Source organism: Chanodichthys erythropterus, chromosome 10 (genome assembly GCF_024489055.1).
Source record: "Chanodichthys erythropterus isolate Z2021 chromosome 10, ASM2448905v1, whole genome shotgun sequence".
Lineage (NCBI taxonomy): Eukaryota > Metazoa > Chordata > Actinopteri > Cypriniformes > Xenocyprididae > Chanodichthys > Chanodichthys erythropterus.
In genome coordinates this window covers 32,026,040-32,044,160 of record NC_090230.1, presented here as the reverse complement: position 1 = coordinate 32,044,160, position 18,121 = coordinate 32,026,040, and the positions used below count along the sequence as shown (strand labels likewise).

General features: G+C 35.4%; 1 protein-coding gene across 1 annotated transcript in view; it reads left to right on the top strand.

Moving 5' to 3' along the window:
• ttc28 (tetratricopeptide repeat domain 28) overlaps positions 1-18,121 on the top strand; it is a 329,726-nt gene that overhangs the window by 5,770 nt on the left and 305,835 nt on the right. Inside the window, exon 2 of the mRNA XM_067397333.1 lies at positions 3,125-3,412. Coding sequence (XP_067253434.1) covers positions 3,125-3,412 — 288 coding nt within the window. The remainder of the gene's footprint in view (positions 1-3,124; positions 3,413-18,121) is intronic.

Genomic DNA, 18,121 nt, shown 5'->3' with positions numbered 1-18,121 from the left:
TGACTACATTCAGCATGTCCATTATTATGTGTGTGGTCAGTTTACAGTTGTTATTTTTGGCCTGTTGAACGAAGTTGGAGTTGTACATGTGTTCCATATGTTACGTGTTCTCGTGCTGATCAACATTGTGAGGTCTGTTGTCTCAGCTGAAGATGAAGATGACCACCGGCTCCATCTCTGCGCTGGTGCGGCCAGATTTGTCTGTTCAGAATTACCTCCACCAAGGCTGTCATTATCTGCCCATATAGACAGCGGCCAACATAAATACGCCTAACACTGTTATCTGTGTCTAGCCCTGGATGGGGTGGATGTAGATTTCGCCAGACTTTCCTGAAGCTTCAAAACAATTGGACATGTTCAAACCACACCAGGGAACTAAATGTTCAAAAATAAAAATCACAGTAAAAAAAAAAATTTAATGTTAAAGGTTTTTCTAGGTTGTGGTGTCATAGTGTTGGGTTAATAAAGGCCTTCTAATGCAATGCGATTGGTTTTTGTAAGAAAAATATCCATATGTAAAACTTTTATAAACTAAAATAACTAGCATCCGGCAGACGGCTGTTTCTAAGGTGTTATGGTTTATTGTAAGACTATTTCTATCTGTTTGTGTCCACCAGGTGAAGATCGCTTCATAATGTGTCCCACAGAACATGAAACAGTCTATTGTTTCCAGTTTGGTGCTAAACTAACAACATGATATTCTAGTAGACTTAAATACGTGGCACACACAATATTGGCTTAAATATTGGGTATTTTATCATTACTTTCCAGTATTGAATTAAATTTGCAATCAACGTCAACAGTGTTTGCCATCTTGGATTCATGTTTTCATTTAACTTAATAGCAGGGTATTATGGGATTGAAATTGTCTGAAGGATAGATACTGATATTACCTTAGATTTGGCTAAAAGAAGGTATTTTAAAGGAATCATAATGTGTTTTCCTACTTATTACATAGGCATGTAAATGATGCCTTTAAAGAGGACCTATTATACCCTTTTTCAAAGTCTTCTTGATGTTGTTTTTGGGCTCTGCTAGAACAGGTTTTAATGCTTGAATGTTGATTATTTTCCTCATATTCTCCATAGTTGCAGCTCGTCTCTTCACAGTCTGTCAGTAACGCTCTGTTTAGTTCCTATCTCTATGAAGCCCCTCCTTCTGAAAAGCACAATGTGCTCTGATTGGTCGGCTAGAGCAATGTGTTGTGATTGGTCGAGCACTTTGAGTGTGTTTGGGAAATGCCCCGCCCATTACCATAACCACCAGTTTCAACACACTAGTAACTAACTCAACCAGGCCCTGACCCTTTATTCTGCATATAAATTATTATTTAAATGAGGAATATTGTAACATGTTCATTCCTGGAAGAAACTCAAGACTACAATGGAGGCGTTTCAGGGAGTTCAGAAACAGTGACATTGAATAACTGCCTTTTGTAGTGACTTTTTCTCTGTCGTTCAGCTGTTTTGCTTCTTAATGTTGTAACTTGGTACAAAATTCAGCTTCTCTCACATCTCCCTGCTTCTTTTTGCACTCGGTTTCTTTCCCACTGATGTGCTGTGTGTCTTCCTGTCCATTTTCGTTCCTCTCCTTCACTCATGCTGTCGTTCTACTGCTCCGGCTCTTCCTTTTGGCCTCTCTGGAAGTAATTATCCCGCTGTGCTATCCCAGAATTCCTGCAGAAGGGAGGAGGGGTGTGGCCTGTGTGTGAGATTACAGGCTGGAGTGGCTTTCTTCGCCTGCCGTTTTACTTTCTCTCTCCATCTCCAACCCCTCCCTGTTTTTCCCTGTCGCTCTTGGGAATTCTCCAGATGTGAAGCTCTTAGGTGGCTAGTCATAAAATTCCTGCATTCTCCAAAGTCAGCAGGAGCCACTGGTGTGTGTCTCCCCGAGGAATCGACCTCACAGCCAAAACAATGAGCGCGGCCTGACGCTAGCGTTATGTGCAGACACAATATAACCGAATATATGATATTATTTTGAAATAATAAATAGCTTTAGCTCAATAAATGAATGTCATGAGCCATTTTTAACCCATTTTCTGTCAATTTCTTCTTCAGTTATTTCAATTAGACATTTATCAATGTGGTTTGCTGTGCTCACCTAACAGAGGTGTCTCTCTTGTACATGTAATCGTCACCATTACGGCGACCATATCAGCTTATTAGCAATATATAATGAATAAATATATTCTGATCTATAGTATTTGTGTAATAGTGTTTGCTGTTGTGACATTCTGTAAGGGTTGTTCTTTTGAGCTTTCCAAGAGATTAAGAAGAAGGGTTTCTTCTGCGATTTCTTTGTGTTTGACCCTGCCAATATAATCCTAAAACCGTACAAATCTGCTTTGCTACATGTTATACACAACAGAATCATTTTTAATAAATGGGTCATGTTTTGAATTTTTCCCATTTATAATGTCAATCAAGATGCACCAAAAGCAGTTTATCACCCTTACTCAAACCTTTTTTTTGGACTTTAAGCAAAAAATTAAGACTTTATGCAAATAACTCCTGTTATGATTGGCTAAATGTTGTTCATGGGTGGGTCAAGTTGCTGAATACAGAATAGGTAAATGTGGGCATCATATGTTAATGTGTGTCATGTCGTCATCATCATCATCATCATGGCAATTTATGAATCCGTTTTTGGAGTTTAGTTTCAGTATTTTGTGAGTATTTGATACAATACCATTCAAAGTTTTGGTGGTGGTATTTTATTTTATTTTTTTTAAGTCTGTTTTGCTCACAAATGCCACTATTATTTGATTTAAAAATACAATAAATACAGTAAAAATTGTGAAATATTATTACCGTTTCAAATAACTGTTTTCCATGTGAATATATGTTAAACTGTAATTTATTTCTGTGATCAAATCTGAATTTTCAGCATCATTACTCCAGTCTTCAATCACATGATCCTTCAGAAATCATTCTAATATGCTGATTTGAAGAAACATTAATTATTATCAATGTTTAAAACAGTTATTATAGAAAACAAACATGCTACTTTTTTTTTATTTATTTGAAATTGGCATTTAAAGCCTTCTTGCTGCATATAATACAAACAAATCCACTAATATATCTGCTAATGCGTCTCTCTCATTTGTGTTCCTCCTGGTCAGTTTGGTCTGTTTGGACCGCGAGCGCTGGGCAGGGCCGTTCACGCTGCAGCCGAAGGCCCGGGCCTCAGCAAGGCAGAGTTCATGGAGAAGGTGCGGCAGAGCAACGAGGCCTGCCAGCTGGGAGACTTCCAGACCGCCGTGAAGTTGTACGGCGAGGCTCTGCGTGCCGACCCACAGAACTGCATCCTTTACAGCAACCGCTCGGCTGCCCACCTCAAATTGGGCCAGTACCAGACCGCCCTGGACGACGCAGTCAAAGCCCGCCTCCTTAACCCTAAATGGCCGAAGGTGAGTTTGTGGGCGGGGCTGCATATCATTTGTTCCAGGCTATAGGTGAAAACATCCCTCGGCTTCCGCAGTTGTTCTTCATGTGCTTTATACACTGTTATTCTATTTTCTTACTGAGAATTTTTGTCCTGTTTTCCAGTACAGATAGATGTCTAAACATTCTTTAAGTCACCATGAAATTCAAATTTTTGTTTTATGGAATACTGCAGTATTTATTATAAACGTGCATGCATGAAAAAAATAGTAGGTTAAATCGTGCACACGTTTTACTAATTCGTCCTCTCGATTTGCTCAATCACATGCACGATATATAAACTGAGGGAATGAAATAAGTTGTGTGCACGATTTTAAATCAAGGGAATGAAATAGTAAATCATGTGTATGATTTACTTCCGCTCCGTATAAATGATATCTGTGCACATTATTATTTTTTTCTAATCATGTGCTTCGTAATCTTGAATCAAAATAACTTCCCCTCCCGCTTGCATCATCTCTTCTGTTCTCTGAAAACGAGGGCGGGGCAACCTGTCACTCACATGAGATCCACCAATAGCAAACCAATCAATTCCCCATGCACAGAATCAAGCCCCGCCCTACATTTGTTCTTGTTTGAGAAGCCGTTTCATTCAGATATCCGATATGATAGGGAAGAAAATGCTATTGCAACTTCCGTTTCATGCTGACTTTAAATCAAGAAGCAAACTTAAATAAGATATGAAGTCTTGCTTTCTCATTTTGACTTTAACTTTTGCTTAAAACAAGACAAAATATCTGCCAATGGGGTCAGAAAAATAATCTTGCTTTCCCTTTGATTTTAAGTCACTCCCTTAATTTCGGTACATTTTTTAGACTTCTAATGTAAATGCATCTTGATTTAAGAACGTTTAGATATTTGTACTGGAAAACAAGACTAAGTACAATTAATTTTTGCATTGAACCGTTTTATTCCTCAGCTCAAAGGAGCAGAGATCATCGCCATCGTCCATGCTTTGTTTGTTTGTTTGTTTGTTTCTTCAGCATTCATTGCAGGTACAGCAAGCGGAAAGCTTGAGATTTTGCCAGATCGCCTCTTTGCTTAACATTTCTCAGCTGTGATGTTAACTGGCCCTCACAGCAGAACATCACGGCAAAGTCAGCGTCTGAAAAATGATCACAGTAGTGGCCTTGCGGCAGGAGCTCGTCTGCTTTGGCAACGGTTAAAGGGCTCGCTGTGATGGACTTGCTAACAAACAACACTATTTCACAGGCTTTTCTGCTAATGTATATGCGCTCTTACAGCTACAAGCATACAGTCTCACACAGGTATTGGATGTTTGTTGCTCAATGGTTAGGGTTTTGTGCTGCTAATACAAACGTTGCAGGTTCGATAAGCTCAGTCTGCTCATTTCTGATGAACTTTGTGTTCTTAAGTTGTCGGCCAGCGTATTTGTATTATATGACTTTGTTAAGCTGGGCGGCCCACACATATGTGTGCAATCTTAACAGCTCTAGTCATAAGTATTTTGTATAATCACACAAACATGTTGGCTTTAATAGAAACTGAGGATATTAAAATATCCTTTTCTCATTCATAAACCGTGGAAGCTCTGAGAGTAAAGCGTTTTGCTCAGACTTGAGTGGTACTTCGGTTTGGTCTCGCTCTGACCACACAAAATCCTCTCCTCCCCGGCCCAAAGCACATGTGGCAAAACCCAAACCCAGCGAGGAACGTTAACCTCGGCATGCACAGCTGCCTGTCTTCTGCTCTATGACTTTTAATTTGCTGCACGGAGCCAGAAAGGCGGGACTTTCTCATTTGGCACCGAGAAAAGGGCAGAAACATGGGTTCCATTTTACTGAACCAAAATGTGTGAAATTGTTTTCTTTATGAGCAGCGGGTTCCTCTGAGAGACAAGGGTGAGCGTTCGAACTAACCAGCGCCACAAGTGCCGTGCTCCGAGATCTACCCGAGGAAGTTCTGTGGGAACGAGCAGACAGTGTCGGAGAGGCCGTGCTTCCTTTTGGAACAGAATAGGAGGAAGTAGTGGGTGTGGGGCCGAGCTTCTGTTTTGTTGTGGAAATCCTGAACGAATTCTCCAGCAAACTTGTGCTGCGAAGACAATAACAGTCGACTTTACAGGCTTGAAAACGCTGCAGTTTTGCCCTGTTACTCATATGTGGAGCGCTTCTGCCAAAAAGTCTCATAAAAACACAAATAAACACACCAAATATGAAGTTATGACTTTTCCTAGAAGAAAAAATAAATAATTTTTGTAGTTTCATAGTTCAGGGACTTATTAGAGCATAAACTTTGTCTCAGATGTTTCTTTAAAAAATCTAAATAAAAATTGACTGAAATATAAAAATATGGCTATAAAAATATTTGTATTTCAAATAAATGCTGTTCTTTTGAACTTTCTATTCATCAAAAAATCCTAATAAATAATGTATCAAGGTTTCCACAAAAATATGAACTGTTTTCAATGTTAATATTAATAATCAGAAATGTTTCTTTACGTATCAAATCAGTATATTAGAATGATTTCTGAAGGATCATGTGACATTGAAGACTGGAGTAACGATGCTGAAAATTCAGCTTTGATCACAGGAATAAGTTACATATTAACATCTATACAAATAGAACACTATGAAAGCTTGTTTCCGCCAATAAATAAAAAAGTAAAAAAAGCAATTGTGAATTTTTTTCTCACAATTCATCAGAAGAAGAAGAAGAAATGTCAGAAATGTTAGGAAAAAGTCAGAATTGCTATTTTATATCTTGCAATTCTGAGATTTTTTTTATTTTTTATTTCATGGTGGAAACAAGCTTCCATAGAAAGAGAGTTATTTTAAATTGCTATAATATTTCACAATATTACTGCTTTTACTGTAATTTTGGACAAATAATTGAAGCCTTGATGAGCAGAAGAGAATTCTTTTAAAAACATTTAAAGCTCAAACATTAGTGCATGCAATTTTATAGTCAGTTTGTTGTATATTCCATGCAAAAACCAAAGTCTGATAACATGATGAAAACATAACGGCACATCTCTCCTCAACCAGACACAAGATTTAGGCAATGACTGATGTTGCATAAATGGTGCAGTGTGGATTATAAGACCTTGTCTCTGTAATATAGAAATGTTTTATTGGTAAAATTGAGATCTCTGACTTTTGATAGCAGAATTTGGCATATTTGTAAATCTGAGAACAGTTTGAGACCCTGTTGAAACACTAGAGAAGAGAAATCATCATTTGCACTCTATTTAATCCCATTGCTGTCTAGGTTAAACAATATAGATATTAAAGGTGCCCTAGATTAAAAAATTGAATTTACGTCGGCATAGTTGAATAACAAGAGTTCAGTACATGGAAATGACATACAGTGAGTCTCAAACTCCATTGTTTCCTCCTTCTTATATAAATCTCATTTGTTTAAACTAATCGTTGTTTAGAGGAATCGATGCATGCATGACGAACACTTTGTAAAGATCCATTTTGAGGGTTATATTAGCTGTGTGAACTTTGCTGTTTAAGGCTGTCGAGAGCTCGCGGGGGCGGGGAGCGGGAGATTTAAAGGGGCCGCACGCTTAATCGGTGCATATGTAATAATGGCTCAAAATAGGCAGCTAAAAATCTATGGGGTATTTTGAGCTGAAACATTCAGGGCACACCTTAGACTTATATTACATCTTTTAAAAAGGCATCTCTAGGGCACCTTTAAAGAGAATTTAAACTTTTTTTTCAGTGTTCGAATACATGTAAAATGTATTGCGGCTGCAATTGATTAAGTCATTTAGAAAAAAATGAGGACGGTAATAAAAGATCTTGCCGTGTTTGTGCACAGATACAGACACTTGATCTAATGAAGGACATTCCGACATTTCAAGTGTTTGTTTCTGTAATCTGTTATCTGGACTTGTGTTTACAGCTCTCAATCTCTCATATCTGTAAGGAAAAGAGACATGGCAGACATTAAAATGGCTTTTTTGTAGGGGAACTTGTTCAATGAGCCAGTACTTCACACCTGACAGCCATGCAAGAATGATAAACTAGTTGTAAGTCCTTGTGTTGATTGAAAGCTGTTGATGTTTTTCCTCTTCGTCACACACTCAGACACCTCTCAACCCTTTCAGAGAGGCCACGGCGAGTGATGAATGTGAAGAGAAGGCAAATGAACGCAGACAAGTGTCGCTTCATCAGCATTCTCCTGCCAGAACTCGAGGACGCTGAAAGACTGGAGACATCAGTGTTTTTATCTGTATTTATGCGTCGTTTGAAGTGTTTGTGCTTGCCGAGAGATGTTTTTGAGTTTAACTCTTATGATAAGAAGACATGGTGCCAGAGTTTATCGGTATGACTATAAGAACTCATAGTTTTCAGCCTTGTAAATGAATACATATATGATACACAAACATAACGGTTCGGTACGTACCTCGGTATTAAAGTCACGGTTCAGTACAGGAAGGGGGATAAAAATAAACTTCAACTTGTTTATTTTTTCTTCTTTTTTTTTTTTTGTTAAACAGTGGTTTAGTAAACAAATTGTGTCTCTCTTTTAAATAAATTCAATTACAATTAACATTTTTTTAAGGATAAATGCTCCACTACAGTTGATTTCTCTAGTGAACTAACATGCTGTGGACACTGAGTGACTTGCCTGAGGTGAATGTAATGCTGAGTGAGGTATTATTCTCAAGCTGTTTTACTGATGTCTTTCCACAATTGAAACACTGAGATTACTTATAAACATATCTATACTGATCATCTGGGGCATATTCTTCGTACCTCGCTAACTCAATTAGCTGGATATGATTGACGATTTGGCATGATTTTGGATTGTTCGTTGTTTGCTGTCATAGCAACAGGTCCGTAAACTCAAACCTTATTAGGATTATTTCATGTAAACGGGATTAGATTGCATCTTTTTAAGCGGAGGTGATGCTTAAAGTCTGTCCCAGCCACTGCTACTTTCCCACAAGAGTACCCTAATGTAAACCAGGGACAATAATAATAATATTATAAAATAATACTATAATGCCGTGTAGTGTCATAATATAGACACCGACAGTTTTACTCTTTGAGAGATTCATTCGTGAGGGAATAATTACGTAATAATTTTTACTGGAGTCTTACACACATGATGTACAGATGTCTATGCCGTACATGCATTTGTGCATTTGAACAGCAACCGATATTATGGGAGTGGCTTGATAAAGCGCAGGAGAAGCAGATCTTGACCCTTAAGAAACTTTAATTAATGCTGTCAAAGGTAAATTAGTTGCTAATTACAACATTGAAATAAAAAATTGCCTATACAAATACTAGAAATTGTGAATATAGCCTAAATAATTGGGTAATCATGTAAAAAAAAAAAAAAAAAAAAAAAAATGAGAAAATTTCATTTATCTATTATAACATTTATGTCGTTCTTCTGTCATTTATTCGCTTGGCTGTTTCCTTATAAATGTCTAGAAATTTGTCAAGTTTTTCGTCAGGTGTCTTTTCTCATTCTATGATGTAATTATCCTGCCGTCTTGACTCCAGCCAATCGCTGCATTGCTGATCGTGGTTTCGAGCATCAATACATCTACCCTTTTCATGGAACACGAGAACATGCGGTAATCTTAGACAACTTAATCCAGATATTTTAATCCAATCTGCAAATTCGTTTCAGGAACCAAATTAGCCAGAGTTCAGAAGATCTGGCATCTGTCAAATCATCTCAGATATATTAAGCGAGGTATGAAGAATATGCCCATTTTCTTCTCTTTTTGCACTTTTTCCTGTTAGCAAACAGCGTTGCATTACCGCACACACATCCTTCTGGATTGGAGTGTGAATTGCCTGTGACTGACTGTATGGTTCAGGATGAATACATGTAATGTTACACTACTAAAAAAAAAAAAAAAAAAAAAAAAAAAAATATATATATATATATATATATATATATATATATATATATTATTATTAAACTACTATATAAAATACTATATATATAATTTTACTTGCTTTTATATAAAATATTGTATTATTAAAATTAGATTAAAAATTAATTTAATGTTATCTTTTTAATCTTCAGTGAATATAGCATCTAATGTCCTTTTTTGACATTTTAAAGAGTACAGTGTGATTTAAAATAAGACATTTTTTCCACACAATTTTTAATTAAACGTCTACAAGTATAATTAATACTTTTTAAATAAGTTATTTAGCTTACTATGCAGCAATTTAACAGTAGTTAGTAATAAATAGTTTCCTGCATATATTTTTTACATGAACCTTTCAAGGCATGCAATTTACCAAATGAACATGGGAGTGATGAAGCAAATGACTCGTTCATTGAAACAAATGATTCGAAAAGAACTGATTCATGGCAATGAATCAAAATGGCTTATCGGTGAAATCTTTAGGAAACATTGGCCAAATAAATAATTTTGTATCAGCAACAAATTAATGTTGAAACTAGTATGTTAAAATACAGACAAATTATGTCCAGCCTATGAAAATTGACAACTTCACCCTTTAACTAATTTTTAATAATATTTGAATAAAGATTTTGCAAGCATATTGCACAGTTGTGCTTGGAGTGGATTTTATCTGTGGTGATAATGCAATGAAACATTGAGACAAAATTGAAATTTTGCAAAAACAAGAGAGAACCAACAAAATATTAATAACTTATTATATTGCAGTCGGTGTGAGCTTTTTGTTTTTCTATGCTTTTGTTGTGCATAGTAAAATTAAACCTGTAGCTGTAGTTTGCCTTTTTAGTTTGTCAGAGAAATATCTTAACCAAGTTTAGTGTGTTGTTCTCCCCTCATATATTTTGATGGTTTAATTGAACTCGTAGGGTCGTAAAAAACAAATATCCCCTCTGGACATCACTTTTGGCCTCTACTGTATATCGCCCAGCCTTATTACCTGAGTGCTTTGTATCTTAATGGCATGTCGTAGCGCAGTGCAGTGGAGTGAAGATGCATGGAGGTGACGTTCAGGGCAGGGTCATAGCAATAGTCCTGCTGTTTCGTCTCGGCGGGGTCACGAGCTGAGGTCGGCTTTAATTAAGGCTCAATAACAGCGGCCGCTCTGAGAAGGCTATTTACTTCTGTCAGCGCTCGCTGACCGCCCCTCCTCTTCTTCCCAGCCTCGCATAGATGTCCATGTTGGCACAACAGCCATGTTTTGCCCCTTTAGAGGGCCCATGGGAAGGAGAAAACTGTGGGAGCGGCGCTGTGCATCCAAACATGTGCGCCAGCGACACAAAAACACACTGAAAGGCCTTGCAGTCGCTCAGCTCTGTTTTTAGTCTTTATCCTTTTAAATGCCAGTTTGTGCGCTTTTTTATCTCTTTGTCATTTAGATCGAGCGTTTGGGGCTGAAAGCGGTTTTCTGAGAGGACGTCTAGACTCATTTCTTCCCCGCATTCCCTGCGTGTTATCCCTTTTATTAAAAAACTCCCAGCCGCTTTTTCATTCTGTTTGGTTGCTAGGCTGTAGTTTTTGAGCGCTCAAACCTGCAGGTACGCGAAAACTGCGGAAAGTCTCACACCTGGCTGTTTCACCGGGGGGCCGTTGCGACTTCAAAGGAGTGATAATTCATGCAGATTCACCCTGTCTGTCTTTATTTCTTAAATCTGATTCTGTCCTTTCTGTTCGCAGGCCTCGCTCTGATCAAAGACAGACGCCGTGGACCGTGTTGTTGAAACACAGACTGAGGGATTATGCATGAACTGGCGTATGAATGCAAATTTGAAGCATGCGGTGACTTGCAATTTTAAGATCAATGCACAGCGGGATGACTCCGCTCACCTGTACTTAAGCTCTGATGGATCTTGTAAGGGTGTTTTGATAAAGAGGTCATGCAGTGCTAGTTCAGAGGCTGGCTGGGTGATACATCTAATATCAGCGATATATTATCACAATATCATATAATATTAGAGAATATTGTGTATAATTTGATAATGTTAAAAGTTTTGCTTATAAAGACAGTAAGCCAATTTCAGTCCCCTTTCTTTTAAAGGCTCCCGTGCATTAGGGATGCACGATCGTGATATGTGGTATATGTAGTATATATAATATATGTAGTCATTTGAAATTAGAGGCAACCACTGCGTTTTAATCACAATCCAAACGATGGATTATGATTTTTTGACAATCCAAATGATGGATTGTGATGAAGCATGAGCATTTGTTTTTTTGAACAGTAGACTGTAAAAGAACTAAAAATGATGGAAGATGTGTCTCCACTCCCACAAAAATGACTTAACGGTGCTAAAGAGGATCTTTTCGTCGACTGAGAAACCAAAAGACTGTTAGTGAGCATGCGTAAGAACAACCCCCCCTCCTTCACAGCTTTCAAGGGAACTATGGAGTCAAATTAATGCCTTAAAGTTTTGCACAAAAATAAAGTTTTGCAAAACAAACAAAAAAAAAAGAAGAATTGAGCAATAAAAAAATGTTTTACAAACAAAAATAAAGAATTGCAAAGTAAAATAAAGTAGTGCAAAAATAAAAATATAATCAATTACAAAAATCAATGACTGCTGTAATCCTATTTTATCTCCCCCTGTTTCTTGACTCCACCCCCACGTGAAACCAGTGCCATAAAGAGATCCGCGCAGAAAAGTGCAGCGCAAAAGAAAACCGGTATGGTGAGCGCACGCTTGACTGAAACACAGAATAAAATGAGCGTTGCAAATGATTTAGTAGGTTTGAGCATGAAAAATATGTGGCAAAGATAAAATAGGATTACAGCTGTCATTGATTTTTGTAATTGATTATATTTTTATTTTTGCACTACTTTATTTTATTTTTCAATTTATTATTTTTGTTTGCAAAACAAACAAAAATAATAAATTTTTGTGTTTTGCAAAACAATTTTTGTGTTTTGCAAAACTTTATTTTTGTGCAAAACTTTAAGGCATTAATTTGACTCCATAGGGAACGCCTCCCAAAACTCATGCACGAGTATTGGAACACAAGTGTTTACCACCGGCATTCGCTGTGTCGTGTTAGTGGATTCATTATGTCGGACTCACCGCAGGTAACTCATAATCTGCAGTTGTTACTCCTGTCTCCTGACAAAAACATTGCATGCGGCGCCTGTGGAGTGTGGAAAGTTACCGGAGCGTGCAGCCACGCTCGTCTCTCACAAAGAACGTCACGGCAGTGATTGACAAGCCAGAGGGCCAATCGTTTACGCGATGATTGGCTGATGTTTTTAAGGCCCTACCTCGTGCACAGATGATGAATATTAATATTATTCCTTTCAGTGCACCTAATAAATAGTCTTTTATCAGTTAGTAAAGACAGTTTCAAGTAATATTGCAAAAATGTATAAAACAAAACATCCTCTTTAGCACCTTTAAGATATACATCTTAAGTCGTTGTAGAAGAAGAAATGGCTGTTGACTTGGAGTGTGACGAGACAGTTAGCTCACAAGACAAGACACAAGATTGACGAGGCAAGACGAGATTTTTATACAGTATTTTTAAGAAATCCTCAATGATGAAATACATGACTAGAAAAATATTCCGCAGATGCATTTGAAATGTTTTAACTAATAATCTTGTAATGAATGTCATTTCAGTTCTACTTTCTGAGTATGAATTATCATATGCAGTAAAAGACAACTCAATACTCAAACACTGCCAAATGTTTATCCACAAACTCCGCTGACTGACTTCTCTCCTGTATGATTTCATACGAGTTTCTTCAGACCTTACTGTACATGATTGATGAGCTTCTACAACTTTTGACCTCCTATTTGAACCCCTTTCCACAAACTGATCATAGAAATAAAATACGTATAAATATAAATGAATATCAGTTTTCTCTTAGTCTTAATAAGTGCAAACAATAACCATAATCGAAGTACTCAATATTCAAAGTGCAAATAGAGACAATTTTTCTTCAAGCATGATACAGAGCTGAGAGACTGTTACAGCTTCACAGCCCAGTCTAAGATACATTTCATAATGGGAGATATTTGCATGCATCAGGGAGCTGCTTTCAAATTGCGGGGGTATAGAAAAAGCGATCGCATTTTACTTTTGCTTTCTATTTTGTGATCAGCTGTACTCTGTGAATAGGGAGCGGTGGTGCTGAGTGCGAAAAAAGATAAGACATTTGTCAGATGCTTTTAGGCTCTGTTGTGCAACGAATCCTCCGCCATGGTCTCGTCAGTCATCTCGTCACTTACTCTCATCATGTGATCAGTGAACTCTGATTCCTGCTGCACTATGTACGACTCTGCAGCTCGTGTTGTTGGATGAGCTGGATGGAATTGAAGCGACTGTTATTCAACTGAATTAAATGGATTAAATATTCAATCCTAATTTCACCCTCGCACTCCATCATGGCAATATCACAGCTTTTGAGCTTGGCGAGAAATCTCATGGCACAATCGCGAACACAGCTGTCAATCATGATGTTCCACCCCGTTTTTATTGCATCAAATAACTAACTAAATCCAAATTAACTGGAAAACAGACACTTGAACATATGTCTGCATGATAAGAACTGCCTAAAATGACAGAAACCGTCTTTGAAAAAAAATTATTTGAAGTCGAATTGGATTTTTTTAGTTTGGCACACGTCCCATTCGATTACATGGAGAGGTGGGGGTTTATGACCTATACTTCAGCCTGCCACCAGGGGGCGATCAAAATGTTTTGGCTTCACTTTTCAGGATGCGTGCAGCACACTTGAGTGTGTAATGTGCGAGCGCTCTGTGAAGGTTTCTATTTATATAATGTTTAACAGCATTGTAGCCAATCACAGACATGTATTTTGAGCACCGAATGCAATGACCAATCAGATGTGTAATAGACCTAGACTAAGATTAATAAATGCTTTAGACGTATTTGTCATTGTTGGTTCGTGTTAACTAATGTAAGAAATTGAACCTTGTTGTAAACTTGATATATACAGTATTTGGATAAATACAGATATACATCTTTAGTTGTATTTCAGAGTAGTGTTACAGAAGTTATCTTATAGCTGTTAACGTGTTTAAAAACCTCCTGAATCATGGTAAAATCACTGTAGTGTGTGTTTTTTTATAAATGCTAGCCAGTCTAGTCATTTCTGCTACAGTACTTCAATCTGCAATCATCATGTCGTGAAATTTAAGAAGTTGTCTGGTCTTTTATATGAAGCAAATTCCATTCAGATCACAGTATTGCCGTAGACAGAACGAACATGTCTTGTGTTTTGAATGCAAAGTCTTGAATCATTGTTGTGGGTCTGGGAAGATCTTCAGACCTTTTCTTCTCCGCTGTGGATGCCAAGGGACCGTCTTCCCATGTTGCACTGCAGCTTCTCTTGACGTCTCTGGCACCCTGTTTTTATAAAGCAATATTCAGACCACACCGTAATCTTCTCCTCAGGGAAGAGCGTTGAAAAGTGGGCTCCGCGTTAATGACACGCAAGCATGACATACGCTGCATTAAAAACACACGGCCTCAAATCTCCAGAGATCTACATTTAAATTCAGGTCATATTGAATGGGGACATGCAAAATATATTTTAGAAACTGTCTAGTCGCTAAGTTGACTACTTTATCTTAAGGGAGCAATGTAGAGTTAGGCTGGTTTAGGGCACAGATCTGATGATATATACAGTAGATGTTGAACACAGATCTTCAGATGCTTAATTAGGATTAATAGAAATATAACTAAAATCACAATGTGGCTTAGAGCAATTATTAAATCCCAGACACAAACATAAATGTTAGTTTTGCAGTTTTCTTTCTTACAGTTGTATAAACATTATTATTATTATTATTATTAATGTATTATTTTTTTAAATACTAATTTTTACAGTGCAGTATTACAATAGTAATATTTTTCTTTTGTTTAATATTTCTTGATAAATACTTAATATTTATAATATTGTAATATTATTATTACAGAAAGGTCATGTGATGACCATGAAAATAAATAAATAAATAATAATAATGTATTTTTACTACTACTACCTCTACTACTAAATAAAAATATTATACAAAATAAAAAATACTATTGTAATATTTCACTGAAAAATTGGATATTGAATAAAATACAACATTGATAATAATAAAAATAATAATGATGACATTTTTGCAGTTATGTAAAAAAAACTAAAAAAATTATCATTATTACTAGTTTTTACAGTGCAATATTGCAATAGTAATATTTCTCATTTTGTTTAATATTTATTGATAAATATTTACAATTATTATAATAATATTATTACAGAAACCATGAAAATAAATAAATAAATAAAATAAAATAAAATAATAAACTATTTTTACTACCACCTCTACTTCTATATAAAAATATTAAACAAAATAAAAAATGCTATTGTAATATTTATCTGAAAAATTGGCTATTAAATAAAATACAACATTAATATTAACAATAATGATGACAAAAAAGAAATACTAATATTTATTATTATGATTTTTACAGTGCAATAATACAATAGTAATATTTCTCATTTTGAAGTTATGTAATTTTTTTTTACATAATTTTTTAAATTATTATTATTATTATTATTATTAGTCATATAGATAATCATCAAACTTTTGACCAAATTGTGCAGCCCTACAAACAAGCGCAGGAAACCTGGAATATTTTTTTATTGTATTTTAAACCTCAATTGTAATTTTTATTAGAAAAATTGCAAAGAATATTTATTTATTTATTTATTATTTGCCTAAAATTGTACTGCCCTATGGTTAACTAAAAGACATTCATCATATAAATAGCATTTATTCCACTAAACTATCAGTTGAGACCTGCAGATTATACATTATAACAGGAACTGTGCTCACAGCAGGTGATTGCCATGAAGTCTTTGTAGATTTTGTTGAAGGTTATGAATTTGTTAGCAAAGCAGTGCTTTGATGGCAGCATTGGCGATGGGGGATGAATTTAAAGATGCAACTAGTTGGAGAGGGTTCAGAGTGACTAAAACATGCTAAAAGCATTTCTGAGAAGTCCTTTATTAGCATTTTAAAGAGTAAAATGTGTGTGCTTTCTGCAGACTTAAAAGGGTCATGACGTGGATTTTCTTTTGATTATTTTAATATGTTCCTTGGGGTTAACTTATAATGTTAATACATTTTTTTGCACAAATATATATATATATATATATATATATATATATATATATATATATATATATATATATATATATATATATATATATATATATATATATATATATATATATATATATATATATATATATATATATATATATATATATATAGTAGTAGTAGTTATAATTTTTTTTGAGTTATGATGTTCCCAATTTTAAGTAAGCAGAACTATCAAGTTTTGAGTTTGTAGTACTCATACATGTTAATTGCTCCTAACTTGAAGCACTGAGTTAGCTAACTCATACATTTTGATAGCAATTAACATAAATGATTTAGTTAATGGGTCATTGACTAATAGATATAATTAGATATAATTAATTTTGAAGTTGTATTAAGTGTTATCAATGAGATTATGCTGTTTTTATAATCAATTAACACTGCTTTTGTTATTTTTTACAAGAAATTTGTCACCAAAAAGTCATTAGGTTTAACCACAATTTTGGTTATATATATTTGATTATATATTTTTTAAACAATGCTAACAGACTTATATCTAGCTAGCTAGCAAAAGGACAATCAAACATTTTATATTTAGTGCATTATTTTTAAATATTACAACATGTTCCATGTTTTGTAGCGGTTGTACAGAATGACCTGATGTTTCGGGACATGCGTATGAGCAAGAGACTTTTTCAAATAGTTAAGAGAGTTAGTTACTTTGCTTTACGACCTTGTGGTCCTTTGCAGGTGTCTGAATGATGTCACATCCTGTCACATGGTATTGACCGCATGACTTGATCCAAAATGGTCCCTTTATATTGGTTACTCCAAATGACATCAATGAAATTCATTTTTCCGGACATTCTTTCTCATAACAAAGCGACGACTTATACACATAATTTTAATGCCATTTTGCTGTTATCATTTTGTTGATTATATGATGTTATAAAATCATGCAAGAATAAAAAATGTATACATTTATTACATTTTAAAATGTTTTAATCACAAATAAAATGGCTGTTATTGGCCTTTGGACGGTTAAACCGAATGACCTTTTAAAACTTCAAAGTCTTAAATTAAAACCTTTTGGATTCAATAAAAGAGCTCTAGTTGTACTTCCTTACATACTTTGGGTGTCATATCTTTGTTTTTTATTATTATTAAGGTGGACAAAAAATGACGTCATTGACCAAATTGAATGAGTTATTTACTTCACTGTAAACCCTAAAACTCAAAAAAGTTGAATGAGAATTTTTAAATGAATGCTTTGTTTATAATGAGGATGTTTTAATGGTACAAAGATCAAGACAAATTTGATTTCCCCTTTAATCTTGTTTTAGCCAACTAGTTAACCACCCTAACCCATCTGTAATATTTAATCACCCCTCTATCATAAACACACTTTAGTTTTGAGATGTTTGTTGTTCAATGAACCTCTTTTAAACAACATTTGAGGCTTTATTGTTTTCCGAGTTCACAGACTTCACTTGCGTAAATATCATCGTAAGCTTTGGATTTCTGTTCTTCTATGCATTTCATTTTGCTCCTTTTTCGCTTATTGCTTCTCTTGTTTTCAATTTACATATTCACAAAGAGGCCCTGAAGTGCTTTGCTGGATGAATAAACTAAAACAGTTCAGT